At 44.0% G+C, this 26,026-nt stretch overlaps 1 protein-coding gene across 1 annotated transcript in view; it reads left to right on the top strand.

The window, feature by feature from the left end:
* BLM (BLM RecQ like helicase) overlaps positions 1–26,026 on the top strand; it is a 45,483-nt gene that overhangs the window by 9,420 nt on the left and 10,037 nt on the right. The window contains exons 6-17 of the mRNA XM_090263686.1: positions 1,864–1,996; positions 2,302–3,008; positions 4,875–5,066; positions 7,062–7,180; positions 8,060–8,173; positions 10,513–10,611; positions 10,822–10,970; positions 16,584–16,690; positions 18,278–18,438; positions 22,438–22,633; positions 24,777–24,967; positions 25,765–25,909. Coding sequence (XP_090119812.1) covers positions 1,864–1,996; positions 2,302–3,008; positions 4,875–5,066; positions 7,062–7,180; positions 8,060–8,173; positions 10,513–10,611; positions 10,822–10,970; positions 16,584–16,690; positions 18,278–18,438; positions 22,438–22,633; positions 24,777–24,967; positions 25,765–25,909 — 2,313 coding nt within the window. The remainder of the gene's footprint in view (positions 1–1,863; positions 1,997–2,301; positions 3,009–4,874; positions 5,067–7,061; positions 7,181–8,059; positions 8,174–10,512; positions 10,612–10,821; positions 10,971–16,583; positions 16,691–18,277; positions 18,439–22,437; positions 22,634–24,776; positions 24,968–25,764; positions 25,910–26,026) is intronic.

The raw sequence follows: 26,026 nt of genomic DNA, 5'->3' as shown, positions 1-26,026 counted from the left end.
GCACTGCAGGCCTTCAATAAAGGGCAGCTGTTGTTATGCCAATCTGGTCACCCTTTCAAAGGACACAGTGCATAAGATGGCTGGTTTATTTTCATGAACTCTTGCTAACTCTATAATTGTTTCCTCCCCTTAGAGCTCACAAAGAAGCCATTTGATAACATGTTCTAGAATTTTGCCTTGAATTAACATCAAGATCACCAGCTTGTAGCTTTTGGCACTGACTTTACAATTTTTTTGAAAACTAAAACAATGTTTGCCTGTCTTCACTCTTCCATCAACTTTACTATTCACCGGCGGCCTCACATGTCACGGAAATCTGTTTGCGGGTTTCCTTTGTGCTCCGAAGTGTAATCTGCACAGACAAGGAGACCGGAGCTCCTTTCCGATGGCTGGCTCTCTCTGAGCCTGTCTTGGCTTTCAGCCCCTTCAGACTGCTGTTTATCCTCCTCTTTCCAATCTCATGCCCCTTCTCCTGGCAGAGAACACACAGGGAAAGCAGGGATCCAGCGGGTCCACGTCTGCCTTCTCGTACCCCACGTTCCTGTTCCCGTCCGTCGCTAGTAGGGCCCCCGTTTTCACGCAGCTGCCTGTTCCCACGTCGCTGCGTCCGCCCCCAGTGTGTTCTCTCTGCCTCTCCTTTCTGCCCGTCAGACCCTTCGGCCAACTGCACTTGCCCATCGGTTTCCCAGTCTCGTCTGACCCTGCCCTTCCCCTTGTCTCTCTGGGCGCCTCCCAGAGCACCCGCACCCCGCGCCCCGCGCCCCACGCGCCTCTCCTGTCGGCCTCGGCCCGGGGCTGCCGTGGTGTCTCACTTGCCTCCCTGGCCCGGCTGTTTCCTTCCCTTCATCTAACGCCCCTCCTCCTTTGACATTTTACTTCTTAGTTACGTGGGTTCAGCAGATAGCTGGGGAGTGGGCTGGCGTGATCAGGTACCCAAGCGCTGTTGTCCAGACTTTTCTCAGTCACCTGCCTTCCCTGTCCTGTTTTGTCTCCTCTCTCCATCTCAGTCCTCTGCATCTGTCTCTCTGTTTTCCGCTCAGTCGTAGCCCAGGCTGTGTTCCCTGTGTGGTGGCAGAGGGGGCCCCTGGCAGCCTGCCCTGCTTGTCGTCCCACCGGCCAGAAAAGTCGGCCTGATTCCCACCGAGCTGCTTCAGGCCACGAGCCCACTGAGGAAGTGGGGCGGGAAGGTCCCCAGAAGGAAAGCCGGGGGCTGTGCTGTCACCCCCGAGAGGAAGCCTGGCCGCCAGGCCGACCGGCACAGTGTGGTTGGGGGCTTCCGTGCAGCCCTTCACGGTACACGGCATTCCCTCCTTATCGCGGGTGTGACGTTCCAGACCCCCCGCGAAGTAGCAGCCTTACATTTATTCTACACGCTTAAACCTACGTCACTTTAACAGCATACGTGTGCAGTACTGCAAAATCCCGTGATATAGTGAAAAATCCACGATAAATAAATATAATATTTTTAAAAATCCCGCGATGCAGTGAGGCCGCAATAAGTGAACCACGAGAGAGAGAGGGACCGCTGTATTTGGTGTGGGCATGGTGAGATTTTCACCTGAAGTTACTAAAAAATGGTAGTAAATTGATAAAACTTCTTTTATCTTCCATCAACCTTGGTTACACCCTAAGAGAAATATTAAGAATTAATAGGAGTTAAATGATAACACAGTTACAAGCTATCATGGATATAGAAGAGAGACAATCTGATTTCAAATTATTTCAAAGGCAGTTAATAAGGACAGTATGAGGTAGTTTATCACCTTGTTTTTAAACTACTTGAGATTTTACATGCATGACTTTGAAAATCTTACATCTTTTTTGTTTTCAAGGAAAGATATTAACACCATAATTACCTTACAGCTAGAAAGATAAGTTTACGGCAGCGGCTTATCGGCGTGATGGACCACATCTGTAACCTAGTGGATGCCATTCCTGACGAGGAACTGAAAGCTTTGCATTGTGGGCGCGACCTCCTGGAGCAGCGGGACGTGAGGTACCCTGGTTTTCCTCCTCCTGGAGCCTGTCCGACTGCGTTTCCACCACTGGACGTGAGAAATGTGCGGGGCGGAAGTTCAGGCATTCTGAACAGGATGAACTGTCGCTATGTTTTACATTTATCTGTTTACCTTTTCGCATTGTTTTTTCAATATTTGTATCCAGATTTTTTTTAATTAGAAAAAAGAGGATGTATTTTGCCCCAATTTGGGATGAGAACTAAAGATACACCGGCGCGGTGCACTGTGGTCAGCTGTGGTCAGCTGCTCAGTCTTAATACGGCGTCGTGTGTTTCCTTTTCAGAAGAAAACTCCTGGCTGAAGCGAATTGTAACCCAGGCGATGCCGGTGGTCTTGGCTCAGTGTGGAGGCAGAGGCCTGGTGCACTCAGGAGCCCCATGGAGCACGTGATATCTGTCTCCTCGCCTTTTGCGTTTCCAGTGGGTGATGCCTGCCATACAGGGGATTTTGATAAGGAGTTAAATTTTTCATCCATTTCCTCAAATTCCATTTCTTCTGGGGAATGTCTGGTGACTACTACCCCAGGAAAGACAGGATTCTCAGCCACCAAGAGGACTCTCTCTGAAAGACCATTATTCAACTCCCATTTACAGACGTCCTTTGTAAGTAGCAACTGGGCTGAAACACCAAGGACAGCAGAAAGAAACGGGAGCTCCCATTTCCCAGGAAATGTCCTCACAAGCACTGCTGTGAAGGATCAGAATAAACATACCGCTTCAGTGAGCAGCTTTGAAGGAGAAAGGCCGGCTCCCGGTGAGATCGATCATTTTGACATTGAGGACTTAGATGATGATGATGATGAGTGGGAACATATAATGCTCAACTTAGCAGCCAGCAAGTCTTCCACGGCCGCCTACCCGCCTATTAAAGAGGGCCGTCGGCCAGTTAAATCAGTGTCAGAAAGAATGTCTCCTGCCAAGACCAACTTTCTTCCAGGGGCATCTACTGCTCAGAATAAAAACTTGTCAGAGTCAGTTCAGAATCACACTGGTAAGTGTACAGTACATCGAATGCTTATATTTTACATGAAAACAAAAGGTCCAGAACTGGAATTGTAAGAGAGAAACCCTCGCAAGTCACCATGGCCTGAAAACTACATTGTTCCTATGCAAATTTCCGCTGATAATATGAATTACAAATCACAATTTCAAAATCCAGTTGCTCTTTTGTCTTGTAGCAGCTGGAGTTTTATAAAATGTGTAATTATAACCTATTGGAGTAAAGCTCTAAAGTCATTCCAATGTGCTTTGCCTTTAAATTAACATTTTTTAGCCCCTAAAACAATAATGCTCACGAGGACCAAGTTTTTAAATGATTTGGGGGATGGACAAAAGCAAAGCTGAATTTATGTTAAAAATGAAAGTGTGTATATTTTTAGAATTCTGGATTGATGACAACTGATCGATTTATCAAGTAGAGAAATGTATTTTATGTCTTAAAATATTAAAATATAGGGCAGTCTACAAAAGATAGGAAGTCAAATTTCTTAATCAAATAATTTCTTTTGGCTAGAATCGTTTAATTCGTTCATCAGGTAGGTATTGTGCGCCCGCCATGTGCACGTTCTGCTCTAGGTTCTGGTAAGAGATGAGTAACGAACAGTTCCTGCTCTCTTGGAGCTCCCAGTGCGGTGAGGGAAGTTTTTGGAGGAGTGAAATTAGCCTCTGTAAAGGGTGTGGAGAAAAGCCAAAATAAATTTTAAAACCTTGCATCAACACTATAAAATTATCACAAAGTGTTTTTTTAACTGAAACAAGTTTAGATGTGCAAAGTTTTATAAACTCCAGTCCTCCCTATTTTTGCTATTGATGACCTAATACCACGGAGGTTGTTCTTATAGTTACGCTGTTGACCTTTAAAACAACCATTAATGGACTTATTTTTGTGCCGTGTTAGAATGTGTCATACTTAACATGTGCAATTATCTTTGAGACAGTTGAGTGTTGGGGCTGGAGTAGCTGCCAGAGCTGGCAGGAGCTCCTGTTCACTGTGCGACAATAAGGACGGGGAGGGGGGGCAGGCGGGAGCGACACTGTGGAAGAAGTCGGGAATCTGAGATGACTGGGGTTTCTGACCCGGTGACAGGGAAGCCGACGGCATTACCAGAAGTAGGGGCGTCGGGAGGCAGGCAGACTCGGAGAAAAGCTGGGAGGGCTGTTGCAGGACGCGCTGAGCGCACAGTGCTGAGAGGCCATTCGGATGGAAATGTCCTGCAGACAGTAGGAGATGCATACAGGACTGCAGTTGAGGAGCCGATCAGCCGGGTCTTAAGAAAGAGATCCAGGCCTTCTGTGTACTTAGCTGATGCTTAAGACCATAGGACTAGGAAAATTCGAAAAAGAACATCTAAAGAGCCCAGCCCAGGTATCTGAAAGACTCCCAAATTTAAGGGGCAAGTGGAGAAAATGGGACCAAAAAGGGAATTTAAACCCACAATTGTGTTAAAGGTCAGTCAGCAGAGAAGAGGAAGCAGGGAATAAAGAGCAGTGGGTAGCCCTGACCCCTGTGGCTCAGTGGTTTGGGCATCACTCCGCAACGTGAAAGGTTGCTGGTTCAATTCCCGGTCAGGGCACATGCCTTGGTTGTGGGTTTTGTTCCGGTCGTGGCACGTATGAGAGGCAACCGCTCGATGTTTCTCTCCCTCTTCAACCCTTCCCCTCTCTCTGAAAATAAATAAAATTGTTAAAAAAAAAAAAAAAAAGACTAGTGGTAGTGCTGTAGAAAAATCAAGGGAAGACTTGAACTTGGCCTTTCCACTAATATGGGAGGAGAGGTATGCCAGTGATAGTACTGAAACTGACTTGTGACATTAACGCACTGATTTTTTTATTTTATTCACGTTGATTATTTTCTTAGACGGGTCGGCGCAAAATTTGGCATCCAGAAATCTGAAACACGAGCATTTTCGAAGTCTTAATTTTCCTCATACAAAAGAAATGATGAAGATTTTTCATAAAAAATTTGGCCTGCATAATTTTAGAACAAATCAGCTAGAGGCGATCAATGCTGCGCTGCTGGGTGAAGACTGTTTTATCTTAATGCCCACTGGTATGTATTTTTAGATATGAATTGGCAGGAATTCATTGGCAGGTGTGAAATGGGAGCCCTTTGATAGAAATGAAGAGAACAGCGACACAGTCTTTCTGTCATTTCTGGGCCTCTGCGCCCCCATGCCGCAGCGAGAAAGTGCCTCACCTCACACCCTCTCGTCTAGTTGTTGACATGATGACATTTATAGCCCTTTTAAGATTTTCAACTCAAAGCTCATTGTGTTGAACTGATCTGGAATTTCTCTTTGGGAATTTTTCCTTTTTCCTAGTCTAAATTAGTCTGGAACATGAGTAAAAACATAGGACTGGACTAGAGACACGACCATTTCTAGCAGTTTTTTTGGTACAGTCTAGTGTTGCGTGGTGGCTCAGATCATCAGCTCTGGGGAGATGGCCTGGGCTCAGAGCACAGCCTTGCCTGGCCGCGTGGCCTTGTGCAGGGCCCTGCACCCCCTGCACCCCGGATGTGCAGGGGCGATAATAACATGACACCTGCCGCAGAGAGTTTGAGCACTAAATGGGAAACATTTAGAGTGGTTCTTTCTTGGCCTGTTCTGAAGAGATCCAGGACTTTCCATTGTGCTGTAAACGTTTGTAACAGCTGGTCAGTGGTTTATAGTCATCCAGGTCAGAATATTAAATACACAGTTAGGGTAAGAAGCTTGGGAGTTTGGGGTTTCAGTACTCACCCATGTCTTCCTCTGTCCTTGCCTCACCTTGCAGGGACATTAGGCAGTTAGTTATTGCCTTCATTGTTAACTAGTGTTGTCTGGCCACCTGAATTTTTTCAAACTGGTTTTAAAATTTAGGTGATATTGGTTTAATAATCATCTCATATTTCATTACCTTGTTTACTGGGTGTTGACTCCAAGTTGGTACTTAAGAACCAAAGCAGGAAATGCCCCTGGCTAACCCAGTGGTCTTTCCATGGCCCTCTAGGGCCCCAAGGGGGTGTTTTTAAGCGCCCTTCCACCCAATTTCAGCCTCTTGACACATTTATATTCCAAATAGTTCCTTTTAGACAAAAAACCTAAACCCCTGATCTAGTGCGTTTGGCATGGTAGGGCTATGCGGCGTGTCTCTGTCCCGGAACCTATTCAGGGGCGGAGCTGAAACTGGGGTTCCATTTCCTGCTCTTGCCTTGACATTACACGTATATTTCAAAGTGAAATTGACTCACTACACGTGTGGAAAAGGTGGAGTGTGTTGTTAAAAAAATATATCAGTCCTAGAAACTGCCTGGCACGAGTTTCTACCATTAGTAGGCAGATGAAGTCGAATATTACGGATGAATCTTTTAGTTACCGGTAAATGTGTACTGATTGTCCTGCCATGTTGAGTTAGTTACACGGAGACAGAGTCCACCCACCCTTCTGTCTCTAAATTTCTTTCTCTTCATCTTCTGCTAGTGTGTATACATGTAGTTTTATCCTTGTATTTCAAAGGGGGATTAGAAATACTACCTTACTGGCAAGAGGATGGGGAGTAAAAGCTCTCATATTCGTACTCGTGGCTCAACGGCACTGAGATTCTAGAAGTGCCCTCTGGGTCATCAGAGAAATATTAAACCGTGTTAACTGTGGGTGTTAGTGTTCCACATTTTATCACATTTCAACTCTTTAGAAGTGAAATATTGTATAAAATAATTATTTTAATCCTAGTATCATACGTAGACTACCCCTTGCACTGCATTTGGTTTCCCAAGTAGACTTTTGAAGCAATTCTGCTGCATTCAGTTTTCCTGCCCTGATTCTCGCTTTTGCTGTCACGTGTGCCTGTGTGGGACGCCCTAAAGGACAGCCTTCATGCGTTTGAATTGCCTGAGTGTTTCGGCTCATCGGAATGGGGCAAACTGTCAGCAGCACAGGGAGCAGCACTTGGTGTCCTGTCGGTTGTTGTCTTAAATGTTGTATGTGGTTTACTTTGTAACTTTTGCCTTCATGCACTCAAGCTAGAACCTGACAGACTTTTGTTTTTGTCTTTTCTCTTTTAGGAGGTGGTAAAAGTTTGTGTTACCAGCTCCCCGCCTGTGTGTCCCCTGGGGTCACTATCGTCATTTCCCCCCTGAGGTCACTTATCGTAGATCAAGTCCAAAAGCTGACGTCACTGGATGTAAGTTAAAAACGAAACACTACCAATTATAATAAAAATACTAATAACTTAAAAATAATTATATTTCAGTGCTCTGGGCTAATGTTTACTTAATAGTTATGAATTATAAAAATAGAGTACAGCAGTTACATTAAGTCGTACTTTAACCACAAGTCTGAAAATTCCGATACTGGGAACCATTTGCAGTTCAGCCTGATTTTATTTTAGAAGAATGTGTTTTGCTGATGTTAACTTTTCTTACTAATATGAAAAGATTTCTTTTTTTAATTAGTGCCAGATCAGCATAGTTCTTATCGTACTCCTTTAATATCTTAAAGTGCATACACATGCATGTGCCCACACACGTGTTTTTATAGGACTGCATCTTACTAAATTCTGCATATTGTGATCAAACAGAACTCTTCTCGGGGTTATGAGCCACTACCATTCAACAAGACCACTGGTTCGATTTTTATTGCAAAGAATGTCTTAGTGCAGTGATGGTAGCTGTTCCGCCATTGCGATGTTACGGCCCTGCCACCGATGTCATACACTGAAACCCTGAAGATGCATTTACCTAAAAAAGGATGTAGCTATCTGTTAAGACTGGACCTCTTTGATGCTGAATTCATATTTCTCTTACTTACAAATGGGAAAAGCAAAGAAAGTAAAGAAGAGAGAAAAAAGAAAAGGAAGTAAACGATGAGAAGATTTTGAATTATAGTTAATGAGGGTTTTTAAAAAATATGTACTGATTGTTATTTCTGTTACATGGAGATTATCTTTCCTTTGACAGATGTCACATACAACTTGTAAAATATTTATAAAAACAAAGGGCAAATATAAGCTTAAGTCCAATTAATGTGTAAAATTTTAATTATTTACTACTTTTATACTTAGATTCCGGCTACATATCTGACAGGTGATAAGACTGACTCAGAAGCTACAAGTATTTACCTCCAATTATCAAAAAAAGACCCCATTATAAAACTTCTGTATGTTACTCCGGAGAAGGTTTGTATGTTATCATTATTTTAAGATATGATATTAACTCTGTGTTAGGGAAGCAATTCAGTTCTCCCTGCTGAGTAGGGAGAAACCCAGCATTATTCTCCCATGTCTCCCCCCTTTACTGCGCACATAGAATTCTTCATGCTGGTCACCAAATGCAGTTCGTGTGACGCCAGCCAGGTGTCCAAGTCTGACACCGCCTATGCAGGGATAGTGTCACCTCCCACAGGTTAAGGGCTCAGTCCCATAGGGTGGCTCCCATCCCACTTCAGGTGCCAGACACAAGCAGTGGGTCCCCAGGTTACCCGTAGCTGCTGCCTGATCTGACTACGAGTCCGAAGTTCCTTTGATTCCCTTGCCAGGTATGATTCACTTGCTATAGAGACCCATAGAACTCAGGGCAGCACTTAAGTTTACCAGGTTATTAAAGGACACAATGAACATTCAGATGAACAGCCAGGTGAAGAGGTGCACAGGGTGAGGTCTGAGAGGGTCCCGAGCACAGGCGCATCCGTCCCCATGGAGTTGGGGGCATCCCCCTCCTAGTGGGGGGAGGGGATCCCCCTCCTGGTGTGGTTGTGCTTGCCAACCTGGGAACTCTGAGGTCCATACTTTCGGGATTTTATGGAGGCTTCCTCGTGTAGGCACGATGAGTTACTACCTCCATTCCTAGCCCCCTTTCCCCGTTGGAGGCTGGGGTGGGGCTGAAGATTCCCGGCTTCTAGCCACGGCTCTGTCTTTCTGGTGACCAGCGCCATGCAGGGGACACCCAGAGTCTCCAAAACAGAGTCAAAGACGCTCCCTGTGCTCCCGGCACTGAGGCAGTTCCAGGGGCCCCAGGAGCTCGGCGCCGGAACTGGGGGGGTGGAAACCATTATATTTTTTCTGTTATCTCCTAAAAGCTCACTAGAATACATACACTTTTAAATTTTGACACACGTGTGATGTACAGGATAATGCGAAAATTCCTGTATGACTTTTACCCAGAAACCCCAAATGGTAACATTTTACTGTAATTGCTTTATCATTCTTTCTCTCTATTTTTTTCCTTAAACATTTGAAAGTTGCAGACATGGTATCTTTTTAACCCTGAACACCACCATGCATTTCCTAAAAACAAGGCGTTCTCTTACATGACCCCTGTAGAATTATCGGGATCAGAAAATGTGTATTGATTCAACACTATTACTCAGTCTATAAGCCTCATTTCAGTTTCCCTGGCTGTCCTGATAACGTCCTTTACAACAAAAGGGAATCCTAGATTGTGCATTGTGTTTCGTTGTCATCAGTCTTTACACAGTTTATCTCTTTGTCTTTCATGATTTTGACAACATGAAGAGTAAAGGCTAGTTATTTTGAGGACTGTCCTTCAGTTTGAGTTTATCTTCTGTTTCCTCGTGATTAAATTCCAGTTACTCATCTTAGCAAGAATTATCAGAAGCGGTAATCAGTTCCCAATGCAATCTTATCAGGAGGCATGTTGATTCATTCTGTTAGGTGGTGTCTGCTGGATTTCTTCACTGTAAAATCAGTTTTTTCTCTTTTTTTGTAATAAATGTAAGTTTTTGGTAATAGTAGATATTTTGTTGTGGGATACCCTGACATTGTGAATATCCTATTACTCATCAGACTTTTATCTGATAGTTGTATCATCATTGATGATTCCCAGTTAGTTAATATAATGGATGCCAAACGATGATCTTTTTAATTTAGTTGGTATTTTACTATAATGTAGAGCTTTCTCTTTTACCTACATATTTATTTGTATTAATATGAAATCATGGACTTTACTTACATAGTGGGCTATAATCGATTCTTGTGTTGTGACTTAATGTTCTAATTGTCCTGGATTTGGCCAGTGGGAAACCTCCATCAAACTGGCCTCTGTGTCCTTTTGACATGTCTTTTCAAGATGTGGTGGTTGATACTAGCATGTCATTGCTTGTAGGCCTTGTCATGGGCGGAGCTACAAAATATATACATACATACAAATATATGTGTGTGCATATAGATATATGTGCTTGTGTACCACCTCCCTCCCAAATGACATGCATGCAAGTAAAATGTCCGTAACACTGTCCCCAGTGTAAACATGGCCCTCAGGTATATTGAGGTCCAGAAAAAAAATTTTAGAACCATTGACCTGATACACAAATGTTTGCTAAACATTCTAAAATGTCTCTGCTATTTTCTGCTACTTCTGCTAATTCTCATCACAGATTGGAATAAGAACTAATTTTCTCTGAAGGTTTTAATGCAGCTTAAGTTGTAGTAGAACTTCAAAGACAACAGAATCCTTGAGGTGAGGTGATGTTTAAATGTTTAATCCGTCTCTGCCCTAGGTCTGTGCCAGTAACAGACTCATCTCTACCCTGGAGAACCTGTATGAGCGGAAGCTGTTGGCGCGCTTTGTTATTGACGAGGCGCATTGTGTCAGTCAGGTGAGTGCTGTTCTGTGTCCTGAAACACTGGTAAATGTATTGCCAACTGGGTATGTATCTTTTCAGAACCGAAGGGAAAAAAAACATTGGGTGAATTATTCGGCTCTTTCACTGAAGAATAGTTGATTTGGAATACAGTGAGCAGTGTTTGCTTTGTAAATAAGGAAGATTCATACAGTCTGAAAAGCAGTATTTTTTTTTCCCATCTAGTGGGGACATGATTTTCGTCAAGATTACAAAAGAATGAATATGCTTCGCCAGAAGTTTCCCTCTGTCCCAGTGATGGCTCTCACCGCCACAGCCAACCCCAGGGTGCAGAAGGACATCCTCACTCAGCTGAAGATCCTCAGCCCTCAGGTGTAAGTTGACAGTCACAGCCGTAAAGCCCCGGGGCAGTGGTTCGCAGGTGGCTCTGGGTTACGCTCATCTTACCGAGCTTTAAAAGTCCCAGTGCCCAGGCTGGGCCCAGTGCCCGTTAAGTCCGAATTTGGGGCTGGGAGACAGTACGTTTTTAAATCTCCAAGTGATTCCAGTGTGCGGCAAAATTTGGAAACCAGGCCCTCGGGCTTTTCTTCACTTAATGAAATGAAAACTTTCTCCTGGTACCTATTTTGTAAGGCGGTATAAAGTACATGCTGTCCCCGTTAGACCTGAGATCACCCCAGGAGTGAATTAGCTTTTATTTATCTAAGTCCAGCTCCCATCCGTCCTGTATACATCATGACATGAACCAGTGAGCTTGCCTTGTCCTTCCCCCTGAGGTCCCAGTGACATCCAGAACGTTGAAAACAGCCCTTTTACTGTGTTTCCACCTCAGCAGCAAAGGGCTTCTTGTTGGCAGCAAACCCCTAATTATTCAGTGATAAAACTACAGCAGACAGATAGCCCCCGTCTGTAGGTCGTACTGGATTATTCTGTACCTCGGCGTGACTTGGTAGGCCGAGGTGCGTTCTCTGCCAGCGCCGTTCACTCAGCAGATGTTTATTTGACAGCTGCCATGCACCAGGGTTAAAATACTTTTTCCTTCCAATTTGTTAATGGGTGCTTTGAGTTTGAGGGGTGCCCGGTGGAATAATAACTAAAATATTAGGGTGATTTTTTTAAAGTACACATTTTGTTCATTTGGAAATACAGAGAATAAGCTGCTTCCCTAAACACTGTGACCAGTAAAACCAGCAACAGCATCTCTCGGCGCGTTCTCGGGAGACCTGCAGGTGCCGCGCTGGCGGGGTGCGGGGTGGGGGCCGCCGGGGCCTCTGTGGATGAGGCCGGCGTTTCTGAGCGCGAGCGTGTTCAGTTGCTCCAAGTTTTGCGTGTGTGATCACAGAGTTGAGAATGGGGCATTTTAATTTAATCTCATTTGCAGAGGAGTGTTTGTATAAAGTTGGGGGGGTATATTTTGCTTCCATAATTGATAAACATCACATGTTATTCAAGGTGTCACCCTTTAGGTTTTAGGGAGTAACGTACACGCTAGAAATTTGCTTTTATAAATACTGCATTGGTCTGTGAAAGCTTTTCTTTTTTTAATAGGCAATGTTTTTAGCTTTTTTCCATCAATTTATGCCAGAAGCAATGTACTATTCTTTTAGATTAGTAAGATTAATTAGCCAAATGCCCGTAGTTAAAAGAAATTATACTAGTTCAATTCACTTTTTGAATAACTTTTTGTAAGTATAGAGTTTGTCGTCTTTGCTTGGGTAAACGTTGCGCAGATGTATTTAGAGGCAGACACCTTTAGTGTCTTCCTAGTGGGGTGAGGAGACCTGCTTGCAAAGGCAGCGGGTTATGCATTTCCTGAGTCTAGCATGTGGTGCCCCGTGCATAATTGGCTCTCGGAAAGAGTGAATAAATGAGACATATGGAGGGATTTTGGTAAATGTGGGTAAAATCTGAAAATTTGGGCCAGTCTGTTGACTCTGTAATATATTTGGCACATCTATATTTGGGAAGGTTTAAATCCCTTAGTGGAAGTAAAAGATTTGAACGAACACTTTCTGATACATTTTTTCCTGATCTTCTCTTCTGCCAGTAAGCCCCGCGTTTGGATTAAAGTAGCCCAGGGGCGGATGTGCCGAGGCCTGGAGAAGGCAGGTGCCCAGGAGTGGTGAATCAGCCGTAGACTCAGTGGAGAAATGAAAAGAAGGCATAACCCTGGAAAGGTGGCTTGAGGCCAGATCATAGAGGGTCTTGCGTATCATGATGGTGAAGTGTTTGGATTTACTCTGTAGGCATTTTGGTGTGGAAAGTGGCTTGATCTGACCGTGTGGTAGAATGCTAACCCTGGCAGCGGAAGAGAGGACGGAGTGGGGGGTCCCTCAGGAACCCCGCTGGAGCTATCTAAGGGAGGGGATGGCGGTGGCGCTGGTAGGAAAGGAAGGTGCGGGAGGAGTCGGGCGAGAGAGCAGCTGAGTCGGGGGGACTGGCAGTTGGTGGGCGAGCAGTGTGGACTCAGTGGAGGTCTCTGCCGGTGCCAGTGCAGGTGACTGGTACCGTTGACAGTGACCGGACGTGCAGGAGGGAAGAAGGTCAGGGGAGTGGGTAACAACTTGACTTTCGACCCATGGTGTTTGGCACGTTTGAGCGTGAATGGGGTCGGCCAGTACGCCAGCCTTTGTACTTTCTTCGGACACATGTGCGTCCTAAAAGAGTGTTGGAAAACTGTACCCCTTGTACACTTTTAACCGGCCGTCTAAAATTTTTCAACACGGATTTAAAGAGGATGCGGTTTGTTTTAACATTTTAAAACAAATTGTTACCTAGCCTTTAAAAATGTATCCAGTAGAATATTAATATATAATAGCAATTGTGTACCTACTATCATCCACTAGCAAAACACGTTTAAAAAACCCTCCAATAGAGGGTGCACTCTGGAGAGTGGCTTTGATAGCGAGTTGCTGCCATGGTGCTTTGCCACCTGTTGATTTGCAGGCGGTCTGCGTTGTAGGAGCCTGGGGTAGAGAGCTGTTTCCTCGCCCGTCCCCTTTGGCTGCAGCTCAGCAAGCTCGGAGGCAGCGTGGCAGGGGCTGTGAACACAGTTCAGATGTATCTTAAATAAGTCTTAAGCATAAATTTTGATTGGGAATGCGTAGCTTAATGGAGATGGACCTTTTTTTTTCCAATTAGTTTATCTATGAATGCAGTCGGCTCAAATTTCTTTTATAGATGTAAGCATTGAGAAATATTGCTCACATAAACATGTAGATCGGAATGGGGAGCATTTTATTGTAGTACTAATACTCAATTATTTGAATTCCTTCTGACTTATATGCAAAAATTACATAATAATCGGTCCTGAAAATTTATTGTTAGTGATAGTTCAGCTGAAAACTCAATTAGGTCCTCAAATTTTGTTGAAAGTAAAGATTTATAAACCATCTGACTGGCAAAATAAGTCAGGTCAGTAGTTACTCACTTATTCCAGGAAATACATCCTAAAAAATGCCTTACCAAGGATTAACCAATGACTATTAAATATTCTTGTTACTCTTCCACATCAATGAACCTTGTGTCCAATACATTCTGAAGAGTTGAGAAAATCAAAATACTTTAACTTTTAGTACACCTAAGATGTTTTGACATATTTTTTATTGTGTGATATGCTCTTAAAGTGTAGTTTTGTCAAAACTTGTGGCTGCTGAGTAGCTCTTTTCAAATCATGGGACATGACTACTGTATTACCTAATTGGCAAATGCAGTCAGCCAAATTAGATTTGTTTTCTTATATATAAAAAAGAAAATTTGGACAGTTTTTCAAGTCACATTCCCGCCAGCATTGCCACGGTCTTGTCTTTTCTGACTCAGCCAATTTGTTTTTTATGTATGTGTGAAGCAGTGTTCTGAAATTAAAGTGGGGTGTAAAACGCAGGGAACGGCACGAAGGCCATGCTGCAGGGCAGAGCCTTTCAGGGTTCCTGTCGTGGGGAGCTGAGCGCGCCAGTCCCAGCTCCAGCCCAGCCAAGTGAGTTTGGAGACCATTTGTATTCCCGAGCCGTTCTTTTTATGCGGTGATTGGGTCAGGACTACGGTCCCCTTTGCTGTGGCAGCGATTGTAAGTGTCAGCGTAAGACGTTCAAACCTACAGAGAATTTCTGCGCGTTCATTTGAGCCAGACTGACCACAGTTGCCGGGAAGCAGCATCTCGACGGACAGAGCGGTGCTGCGGACCAGGGCGGGGACGCCTTATTCTATGCGTTGCAGGCAGAGGAGGAGACCGTGGAGGGGGTTCCCAGAAGTCCATTGGTGACAGATCAGGGAGGCAGGAGGAAGCAAGGCGGGGACGCGTCTGGGCCTGGACAGAAAGTACAATGGAGAGTCGCAGACGTCCCTCATGCTGGCGGGTGTCCCGTGATGCGCAGTGAGCATTGCAGTGCTCACAGGCGGTCTCCGCTGCGGGCAGGTCGTGCCCTCGGGTCTGGAGAAAGGGAATTATCCTGACATTCCAGAGGTATGTTATCTCATACGCAAACAGACGACAGACAGGCTCAGTCAAGGTAAAGGCTGACCTTTGTTAGGGAAAGATAGCAGCCGAGGACATGGGTGCCCGCCTGAAACTGCTGTTAGTTATTAAGTTTTCATTTCAGACCGTCCTTCGTGGCTACTTAGGTCTCTGGGTTTGTACGGCCACCGCTCAGGCCTCCCCAGAGCTTGTCAGGTCGCCATGTGGTCCCTTTTCTTCCCCATAAGGCGTGAGCTTGGACCGACCAGAGCAGCTCGCGGATGTGTCAGTCTCTCATCGGCCACCTTTGTTGCCACAGCGCTGCGCGTCCCCCTGCCGCTGTGGGCCCTCATAGGGGGCTCTGCGTGTTCGTACAAACGCTCTCCCAGGTGGGGGGCGGGGAGGGGGAGCCGCGCTGCACAGTGAAAGCTGCCCCCTCACTGTGGTCTGAGGCCGGAGCGCCCCAATAAAGGTCGCCGTACTTCATTCCTGGCGTTAACAGGGATACGGAAAGCACTTAAAACCGCGGAGGCCCACAAGGGGTTCTGGCTCTTTGATTAGGAAAGTTTACCCACACCCACCTATACAATTGTTTGGGTTTGGGGTCCTGGAGGCTTTTACCCCCGAACAGTGCACGGGAGTCAAGTTCCGAATGGGTCAGGGGTGGGGTTGGTTGGCTGGTTTCTTTGTTTGTGTTTACAACATTTGTAGATCCGTCTTTTAGCGAAAAGTGCATGTAGACATGGAGGGGCTGGAAATCGATTCCTTGAAGATTGTCTTGGCTCGTGTGCTTTGAGATGGTCTTTGTGACCAAGCCCCCGCGGGAACCTGTACCCTGACTGCAGACCACGGGTGTAGAAAGAAGCTGGATGTGGTTTAAGGACTAAGCTGGAGGCAAAAGTGGGGACTCATGGGAATGGTGTGTGGGTGCTGTTTAAAGAAAGAGTGTGGCCCCTGAAGAAGAGGAGGAGGAGGAAATGAAGAATCAGAGGTAAAGGGAGTGTAAGACTGAGAGCACTAACAGGTTTTCGGTCAGGATAGCCTGCCGCGCGGCATGACAGGCGTTAGAGGGGTGCGGTCAGGCTCCGCTGGCAGGTCGCTGCTGCCCCCTGCGTGGCCTTCTTACCTGAGCAGCAGGCCCACAGCCACGTGCCTGCCCCCACACGCCAGGCATTCCTTAGTCCTGACACCAAACACGTCTGTCTCTCCTGCAACAATTCTCTCACCTTCCTTAGGTTTAAAAACTTGGGTCAGACCGTTTTGGTAGAGCGGTGATGGGGAGAGCAGCAGTGGAGGTGACGAGAGCAGATGGCACGTGTGGTTAGTCCGTGAGGGGTGTGAGTGTGCTCTGAGAGCTTTGCCACTGGGGACAGCGGCGGGGTCAGTGTTCTGTTACCCACGCTGCTGGCGACAGTACCCAGTGTGACACAGCCTGGTGTTAGGTTTGCGCTGTAGAACATTCGCATTTAATTTTTGACAGTGGCTAGAATTATATTTTCTCCTAACAAAATCTTATGTTTGGGGCTTCTTTTAGGTTTACCATGAGCTTTAACAGACATAATCTGAAATATTATGTGTTACCAAAAAAGCCTAAAAAGGTGGCATATGATTGCTTAGAATGGATCAGAAAGCATCACCCACGTGAGTACAGCCCTGTGATGAATTATGTCCAGAAGTAATAAATAAATGTCTTTTTAGTACCACAATAGAATTTATAAAATTGCACATTAAACGTTTCTCATGATAGCACTGACTTTCTATTTATAGAGCAGAATATCACCACTCTCTCAGTTCTGGATATTGTAAAATCTCATTTGGTTTGATAACAATAAGCCCTAACAAAGGAATGTTAAGCACTCCCTGCCCCAGCCCTGTAATGTAACGTGTGGTTTCAGCGCCTTCCCTCTGGCTCCTGTCACTGTATGAATTAGCAGGTCTTTGTTTTAGCCCGTCCTCCCAAGCGGCTGCCTTTAAGCCGTGTTAACTAAAACGGGAGTCTGAAAGTCACACTAGCTTTCCATGTAACCTACTTTTCAATGGGGAATATTTTTGTTAAACATATTTATTTCATTTTTTAAAGCTTAGTCTACAAAGTGGTTTGAGCAAATCACACAGTGCAGAGACAGACCATGAAGGAGTCAGTAATTGCCCTCCCCAGGGTCCCCCCTCCCGGGCAGCTCCCGTAAATAGCTTAGGAGGGGCGTGTGCATCTGTACCTTTGGCTCCGCCACAGAGGGATGACTTTTTCTTAATACCTTTCATTTTCCAACTTTAAAAATGACAGTGAACAAAACAATAAATATAATACATGCTCATTGAAGAACATTTAGAAAGCAGCAAAAGACAAACCTCACCTCAAGACATGTCACTGTTATCATTTTGGTTTATTTTTTCCAGTAATTTTTGTATGCATTTTCCTCTTCATTAGCATATTATATACACTGTGTTTCTACCCTTAATCTGTTTCATATTTTGAACATTTTCCCATCTTTTTAAAAACTTAGAAAATACTCGATAATTATACTATATTTTATTTCATAATTTCCTATCTTAATTAGTCCCCTAATGTTGGCCATTAAAATTTTTCTAATTTTTTAAATTCAAATAAAACTTTCTGCATAAGTCCTTGTACCCCTTTATTTTCCAGATTAGTCTTCTAGAAGGAAACTGACTCAAAGGGGAGGCGTTTCTAGGGCTCTTGATACACATTGCCACGTGCTTTCTGCAAACTGTGTGTGAGAGTCCCCACCCATTTCTTTTTTTTTTTTATAATAATTTATTTATTTATTTTTAGAGAGAGGGGAAAGGAGAAAGAGAGGAAGAGAAACATCACTGTGTGGTTGCCTCTCACGCACGCCCCCAACTGGGGACCTGACGTGCAACCTGGTCATGTGCCCTGACTGGGAATCGAACCAGCGACACTTGGCTCGCAGGCCGACGCTCAATCCACTGAGCCACAGCAGCCAGGGCTCCCACCCATTTCATAGTCAGTGTGAACAGGCGCCCAGGGCTCGTCTGGGTGCACCTCAGAGTCCTTTGCAGGGGCAGGGTTAAAGGTCAAACCCCGTCATTTTCAGTGCACACGAGTTCCTTGCCTGAGTTAACTCTGCCTAGGGCTCTCCCCCGACTACAAGAAAACTGTGGAGGTCTGCCTGTGTGCCATGTATTTCGAGGAGCATAATGTCAGTTGCATTGTTGTTTATGTGACGAGCCCTCATTCCCTGACAGATGATTCGGGGATAATCTACTGCCTCTCCAGGCGCGAGTGCGACACGATGGCCGACACCCTGCAGCAGCACGGCCTCGCCGCCCTCGCCTACCACGCCGGGCTCAGCGACTCCGCCAGGGACGAGGTGCAGCACAAGTGGGTCAACCAGGACGGCTGCCAGGTGACGCTGTTCAGGAGCCACAGACTCGGTCAATAGTTCGTTCATAGTGCGTCAGCAGGCCTGCACCCGTAGAATGAAAATCGTTTTTCCCATAAGGAGTAAACATCAAAATAAGACTAAAATTAAAAAATAGATGTTTTTTTAAGACTTCTAAAGTTGCTTTTTATCTCTTAAATTTAAAAGAAAAAATTTTAATGGAGATGTAATTCACAGACCATAAAATGCACCCTTTTAAAGTTTACAAGTCAGTGCCCTGACTGGTGTGGCTCTGTGGGTTGGGTGCCGGCCTGCGAACTGAAAGGTTTTGATTCTGGGTCAGGACACAGGCCTGGGTTGTGGGCCAGGTCCCCAGTTGAGGGTGTGCGAGAGGCAGCTGATCAATGTTTCTCTCCCTCTCTTCCTCCCTCCCTCCCTTCCCTTCTTTCTAAAAAATTAAAATCTTTAAAAAGGAGTTTACATAACAGTGGTTTTTAGTATAGTCACAAAGCTATGTGGCCATCACCACTAATTCTGGAACATTTCATCATCTTAAAAAGAAACCCCATACCTGTTAGCAGTCCCCGTCCCCTGGCAACCACTAATCTGCCAGCTACTGCTAATCGTCCCTGTAGATTTTCCTATTCTGCACATTCCATATAAATAGAACCACACACTGTGTGTTCTTTTGTGACTGATTTCTTTTACTTATCATAATGTTTTCAGAATTTATTCGCATTGTAGCACGCATCAGCACTTCATTCCTTTTTGAGGTCGGATAATATTCCGTTGTATGAATTTACCACAGTTGGCTGTCCACCCATCATTTGGTAGACGGTAGTGAATAATGCTTCTGTGAATATTTGTGTGTGTTTTTGTGTGAACCTGTGTTTGCAGTTCTGAGTATACACTAGGAGTGGAAGTGCTTAATAATATGGTAACTCTAAGTTCTAACTTCTTAAGGAACTGCCCATTGGTTTTCCAAGGCAGGTATAGCATTTACATTCCCTTCGGCAGTACATGAGATTCCATTGTCTTTGCCCCTCACCCATACTTAGTATCGTCAGTCTTCTGTACTATGTCCATACAAGGATGAATTTCAGGAAAATAACTCATAATTTTTTGTAGCCTATGAATTTTTCAGCTCAAAAAAGGAAATGATTACCCTGAAGATATAGAGGGGAAATATCTCTCAAAATTATTTTCTAAAGGAAAACAGAAGAATATCTTGGAGGATATCACCCTAGTATCCTCAGAAAGGTATAAGGAAACTTGACTTACATGAACTAGAAGCAGTTTGTCATAAGGAGATCACAGGAGAAAAAATATATCCAAATAAAAAATGCAAGAAAAACAAAGCAAATAGAATTGTACATCAAGATGCAAGTGGTCTATGCAGACATTTGAATCAATGACATAGTAAATAACTTGAGAATGTGAAGGAAAAAGAAAACAAGTAAAAATTGAAGGGAAAAAAATATTTGTTGGTGACAGGGAATAGGGGTTTAGTCTGTGAATAAGTGTACCCAAGGAAGAAATCAGGATAGTTAAAATGTATTGTAAGTAAATATATAGCAAATTTAAAAGACGAAGATTACCAGGGAAAAACTTACATGTAGACATAGTTCAGCACTTTGATCTACAATGCTAAAATAATTATATTCATCAAGATAAAGAAATTGGTTACTCTACAAAGAACCTCATGTGGGGAATTATTCTGAAGCCTCATATCAAAATTAATTACGGGTAAATAAAGGTATTGGTATTTTTAAATGAATGAATTCTGAGTAGAAGAAGACTGAAGGCTAAAAAGAGCCCAAAAGAAAGTAATCACAGAAATGATGAAAAATCTAAAGGATGCAATGCTTCTATATCAATAAAATTATGGGCAACAGTAAATGAGGAACTATATCTTGAGCAAATAAAACATAATGAAGAGCTTGAAAAAATCGAAAAGGAAAACACGAGTCTTAATAAATTACCTTATGGGCTATCAAGAGACTATTGGATAGGAAAAGCTTCAAAAGACTAAAGTCAAATGTTTTTTTAAAGTACAGCTTTGCTAATAATCAAAAGAATTAAAATCTAAAGCCGAGAAACTTTTTACCTCTTATATTAACAAACCTTTACTAACTGTTGGGGACGGCACTGTAAGAGGCCGATTTCCTACGACGCTCGGGACGGTGTTTCTGGAAAGCGGTATGGCAGACTAGGGGAGCCTCAACTCTGCAGCGCTGGCACGGGGTTCATCAGCGTTGTCTTCAATAGTAAATGCCCTATTGGCTGTTTGGTACTAAGTAGCCTTACTGTCCTGAGAGAATGACTGGGTACATTATGGTACTACATTCCTGCCATTAAAAATGGTTTATGAAGAGCTTTTTTAATGATATGAAAATGTTCAGATGATCATGACGGATAAAGGTACTGAAAAGTAGAATTCAAAAGTGTGTAATGTCAACCATAAAAAAGAGGATTGAATAGAAAATAGACAAACAAGAAGCCAATTTTTTCAACTTCTAAATCTATATATAGTATGAATATTCTACAATATATAGGTATATATACATATATACAACTGATCAAAAATATGGTTTTTAAAAAATGGTTAAAAGTCTTTTTTTAATCAGTCATAATTGTTTTTGCTCTCAGACCAGTTAATCCTTATAGTCAGGGTATAATAATATAACCAGCTAGACAGCCTTAATCTTGTTTGATTTGTGAGGCAGAATAAAACTTGGTGGTTTTCTTCACAAAGAATTGATTGTCATCTGAAGTTTTAAAAACAACGCAGAAATAAAGAAGGAAGTAACAACTGGACAAAGCCAGTTTTCCCAGTTGTAAGAAATAAGGACTTTCAGAAAGGGCTGGCGTCATCGGTGGCCTTGGGTCACATGCCCACATCGTCCAGGGCTTCTTGGAGCCCCGTAGGCTGCCCCCTGCGTCCTGTTGGCTGGGACATCTTGGTCCGTGGGCTGTCCACCTGCTGTCCACCACTGAGGCTGTGGTAGGCGTCCCCTCTCCAAGGAGATTTGCCTTGGATCAAAGCGCCGTACATTCAGATGGCTGAGGGCCAGTCCCCTGCTGGGGAAGGTACCCGTGTGCCGTCCCAGGCTCCAGAGTGTGCAGCTCCTTTCTCTGCTACTCACAGTTCCCGAAATCCCAGCCCCAGTCTGGCTGCCAGATAGCTCGGTTGCTTTTGAAATACTGTTATTGCAGTAGCAATTTATTGTTTTAAGTGCTATGAAAAGATTGGTAGCTTTATTTGTATAATGTAATTTGCAACTGAAATGGATATTCCTGAAAATGACTTTTTACTAAAAACAGATTGATCGAGCTCTTGAAGTTTAGCTGTTGCCTTGTTTCCAGTAAGTAGTTTGCGTAGGCCAAGGTCAAGGGTCACCAGGCATTTTTTTCTAGTATAAGCGACTCTTAGACTTTGACTCACAAGAGTTCCAATAGAACTTTCACATTTTGACTGAAATTCGCCGACGAAGAAAAGGAGCTGGTGTGAGATCAGCTGCCGTCCCTGGGGGAACGGGCGGTAAAGCACCGGGCAGGTGAGAAGGCCGTCGGACCGGGCTCATCGGAGAAGCCGGCGACCGTGGCCTCTGAAAGCTGGCGCCTGGGAACACCTGCGCCCCCGCGCGGCACTGGCCTGGTCACCCCGGCAGGGGGAGCAGCGCCCCTCAGCCACCTCTGTATCAGAGCCACACAGAACAGGGACAGCACGCGGAGGGGCGACTGCCGTTGGTCCTGGCTGCCCTGCGTGATGACACCAAGTCACACAGGAAAGCGCCTGCCACCCCAAGCTTCTCTTTACCTTCTTGGGTCTTCATAAAACTGCAAATCGCCGATGTGGAAATCTATCAGTCCTGCTAAGTAATGGGACCAAGTTAGCATGTTAAGTCGTTGTGTAGAGTACATTTTAAAGTGAAATAGGAGATAAAGTGTTCAGGAGTATCTGTTACTAGGATGGTTCTTTTAATGCATTACGAGTCTAACAGGCCTTTGCTCTCCCCCCAGGTTATCTGCGCGACAGTTGCATTTGGAATGGGGATTGACAAACCCGATGTGCGCTTTGTCATCCACGCCTCCCTCCCTAAGTCCATGGAAGGGTACTACCAGGAATCCGGCCGCGCGGGGAGAGACGGGGAGGTCTCTCACTGCCTGCTTTTCTACACCTACTACGACGTGACTCGGCTGAAGAGACTGATACTGAGTAAGTCCGCTCCAGTCTCGTGATAGCGTGACCTCCTCCTGCTGTTGTGGGGCTTCTGGTGCAGTTTTGCTTCAGTGGTCAGAGAAAAAGAGAGCTGCTTCTATAAATATGGAAGTTATTCATTTTTATGATAGAAGTATCACATGCTTGTTATGTAAAACTCAAAGGACACAGACATGTATCAGACAGATTTCCAAACCATGCTATTTCCTGCCCCAAGAAATCACTCTAATTATGGGTTTCCCTTCTGCTCCTCCAGACCTCGTTTCTGCATGCATCCTTGCCTGTAACACATCTTTTAAACACGCAGAAAGGTAAAGGGGGAAAAACAGTGACTCTCACGTGTCGCCATCCAGGCTAAGAACTAAAACCCCCTCTATGTAGACATATACACCCCTCTCCTATCTCATTCCTCCGCCCTGTCGGGGACAGGCAGTATCTTCTATTCGGTCTTTACCATTCCCAAGTGCATGTGCTCTACAGTGCAAACAGGACCGTGTTATATGTGCATATATAAACCTGGTTTTGTTTCAGTTAACACCGAGCTGTAGTTAGGACTCCAGTCACCGTGCATAGCTTGACTCCATAGAATTCCGTTGTGTGGTGGTTTCATGTTTATGTGACCAGTCCCCTTTTAATAGATGTCTTGTTTTTCACTATTATCAACCATGTGATACTGAATGTCCTTGTACAGATATCTTTGGGCATCTGTGCAATTATCTATATAGGATAAATTTCTAGTTAGAGTTCTGGGTGAAAATGAATGCATATTTTAGAATTTTATTATGTTATTTTGCCCATTATACTATTGGATGGGGATTGTTAAATAAATACATTTCCTAAAGAAATTAACCTGCTTTGAGACCACGTTTGAAAGAACTCTTTAACAGCGATACTGGGCCTGGGAAACGGCACTTACCAAGCACTGTGCCGAGTAATGTGTCCCCTGTTTGCTCCTAACCACTGGCATTTGGGGTGGTTAGTCCGTGGGAAAGTGAGCTTCAGAAAGGCTTCCTGACGTGCCCCCGAGGGCGCTGACGCGGTGGTAGCAGCAGCCGTGGCTGGCCGAGTGGTAGTGCTTTAGAGACAGCATTTCACCATGTGCTCCTGTCCTAAGTGCTTTATGTGTGTCACTCCATGTGACCCTCCACGCCCGTAAGGGGTGCCGGCTGCTGTTGCCCATTAATAGAGAAGAAAAGGAGATTCAGAGCCAGTAAGTGGCAGAGCCTGGTGGGGCCCGGCCGTCAGACTCCACAGCCCAGGCCCCCAGCGCGGTACCAAGATGACTCGGTGCGACACGGAAACGCTTAGACCTAGTGTGTCTGTTTGTGTTTTTAAACAGAACCTATGTTAAGTTAGGCTCAAACGCTTAGCAGCCATCTGAGAAAAAGAAAACTCATACATCGGGGAAATTTTTCCATTCTTAACTAACCACAGTTCTTACAAATGCAAAGTATGTACCTGCTGTTCCCAAGCCTGGAATCCGACTGGACAGCCACTTCCCATTGATTTTCTGGAGATGCTTGTTTTTTCATAGAACCGTCAACAATTCACCCTCACAAAAATGCCATTGAAAGGAGCGCAGCGCACCTTGCGTGACGTACCGCCCGCTGGTGGCTTGTGTGCTGTTCAACAGGTGTCAGGCGCTGCTGGTGCCCCAAAGTTTGAAATACGCTGCCGGTGCCCCGCGAGTTCCCTGCAGCACCCCGGGGTACTGGGCGCACAATTTCCGAGCCACTGGCTTAACCGCTTTGACCCCAGGTGCCCCGTGGGGTGCACAGCCCGCTGCTGAAGCTCCACACACCGCTTTCTTTGGCTCTTCAGTTCAGGACGTGCTTGTCTGATAAATATAGTGACTATCATGCACATCCTCATCGCTGGGAGTAATGAAGATGTGCAAAAAATTTTACCGACTCCTATCAATCTACATTTATATCTATAAAACTAATATCATAAGGGGTTAACATAAATATTCAGTTAATTATAATGTAGAATGATGTCATGTTGACATATAATGCTATTAATAATTTTATTTCATTTAATATCTAAAGTTATATGAATATATTTTAATTATTTCTGTGATATACTCTTCTATTTTTCTACCCTAATAAGGATGTTTGGCTATGTTCTTCATTTCTTTTAGTGGAAAAAGATGGAAACCGTCATACAAGAGAGACTCACTTCAATAATTTGTATAGTATGGTACATTACTGTGAAAATATAACCGAATGCAGGAGAATACAGCTTTTGGCTTACTTTGGTGAAATTGGATTTAATCCTGATTTTTGTAAGAAACACCCTGATGTTTCTTGTGATAACTGCTGTAAAATGAAGGTAAAGTAAGAAGGAATTTTTTTCTTCTCTAACTTTAGAAAATTTAGATGAAAGGTGGATTTGAGAATTAGTTCTCTCATCTTCTTTAGCTGGGCCTTCTTGATCAATAAACCTTTCCTTGCTAAAAAAGAAAAGTTAGATGAAAATAGCAGGCCTTACGGAATTAAACAGGGAAGATTGCTTCCTCCCCATAGTAATTTGGAATAGAAACATTTTAATACTAATTCTAAAGAATATCTTTAGAATAGAAGCCCATAAAAAATACACTGGACCTACCCGAAATACTAAGGTTATATACATGCACTGATATTGATAGGATATTTTAGAAATATCATTAATGTCTAAATATCAAAAAAATCTAACATGAGAAGATAGAATATTTTCAATTTAATTTGTATTTAGAGATCTCATTCTCCAAAGAGTTACAATAACTGGATTACTGTGTGTTTGAATTCTAATCAGTTGGATTATAAATTGGGTTTTGTTTTTAAACTATGAAGAATAATGGCAATAACTTCTGGATGAGTTTGCTATCATCTGTCCTAAAAACAACCTTGGGAGCTTATTAAATTGGGTACTTTTTTGTGCCTGTTATGCTAATCCTATGTGTTAATGTCTCCTTTACAGTTCACAGAACATTTTCACATTTGACACATTATTTGAAATGTCTGTAAGGTGCTGGGGATTCACAAGCGAAGTGGTGTGGGCAGGCGCATGGACTGGAGGAAAGACAGACAGACGTGTATGTGGCATCGTTATCTTAATTCTCACAGACGATCATCTCTTTTTATTTGCAGGCTTACAAAACACGAGATGTGACCGACGATGTGAGAAGTATCGTAAGATTCGTTCAAGAACATAGTTCACAAGGAGTGAGAAATCTAAACCACGCACGCCCTTGCGGGAGATTGACCCTGAATATGCTGGTCGACATTTTCCTGGGTAAGTCCCGTTTCGTTAGTTTGTGTTACATCAGGTGAAGTTGAACATCTATAAAGAACTCTCTTGTCTATTTTCTTATAAAAGTGAAAGGTTTCAGAATAAAACCCTTTTTGAGTA

This window comes from Furipterus horrens, unplaced genomic scaffold (genome assembly GCF_987537825.1).
Source record: "Furipterus horrens unplaced genomic scaffold, mFurHor1.1.pri manual_scaffold_16, whole genome shotgun sequence".
Lineage (NCBI taxonomy): Eukaryota > Metazoa > Chordata > Mammalia > Chiroptera > Furipteridae > Furipterus > Furipterus horrens.
This window is presented reverse-complemented; position numbering and strand designations above follow the sequence as displayed.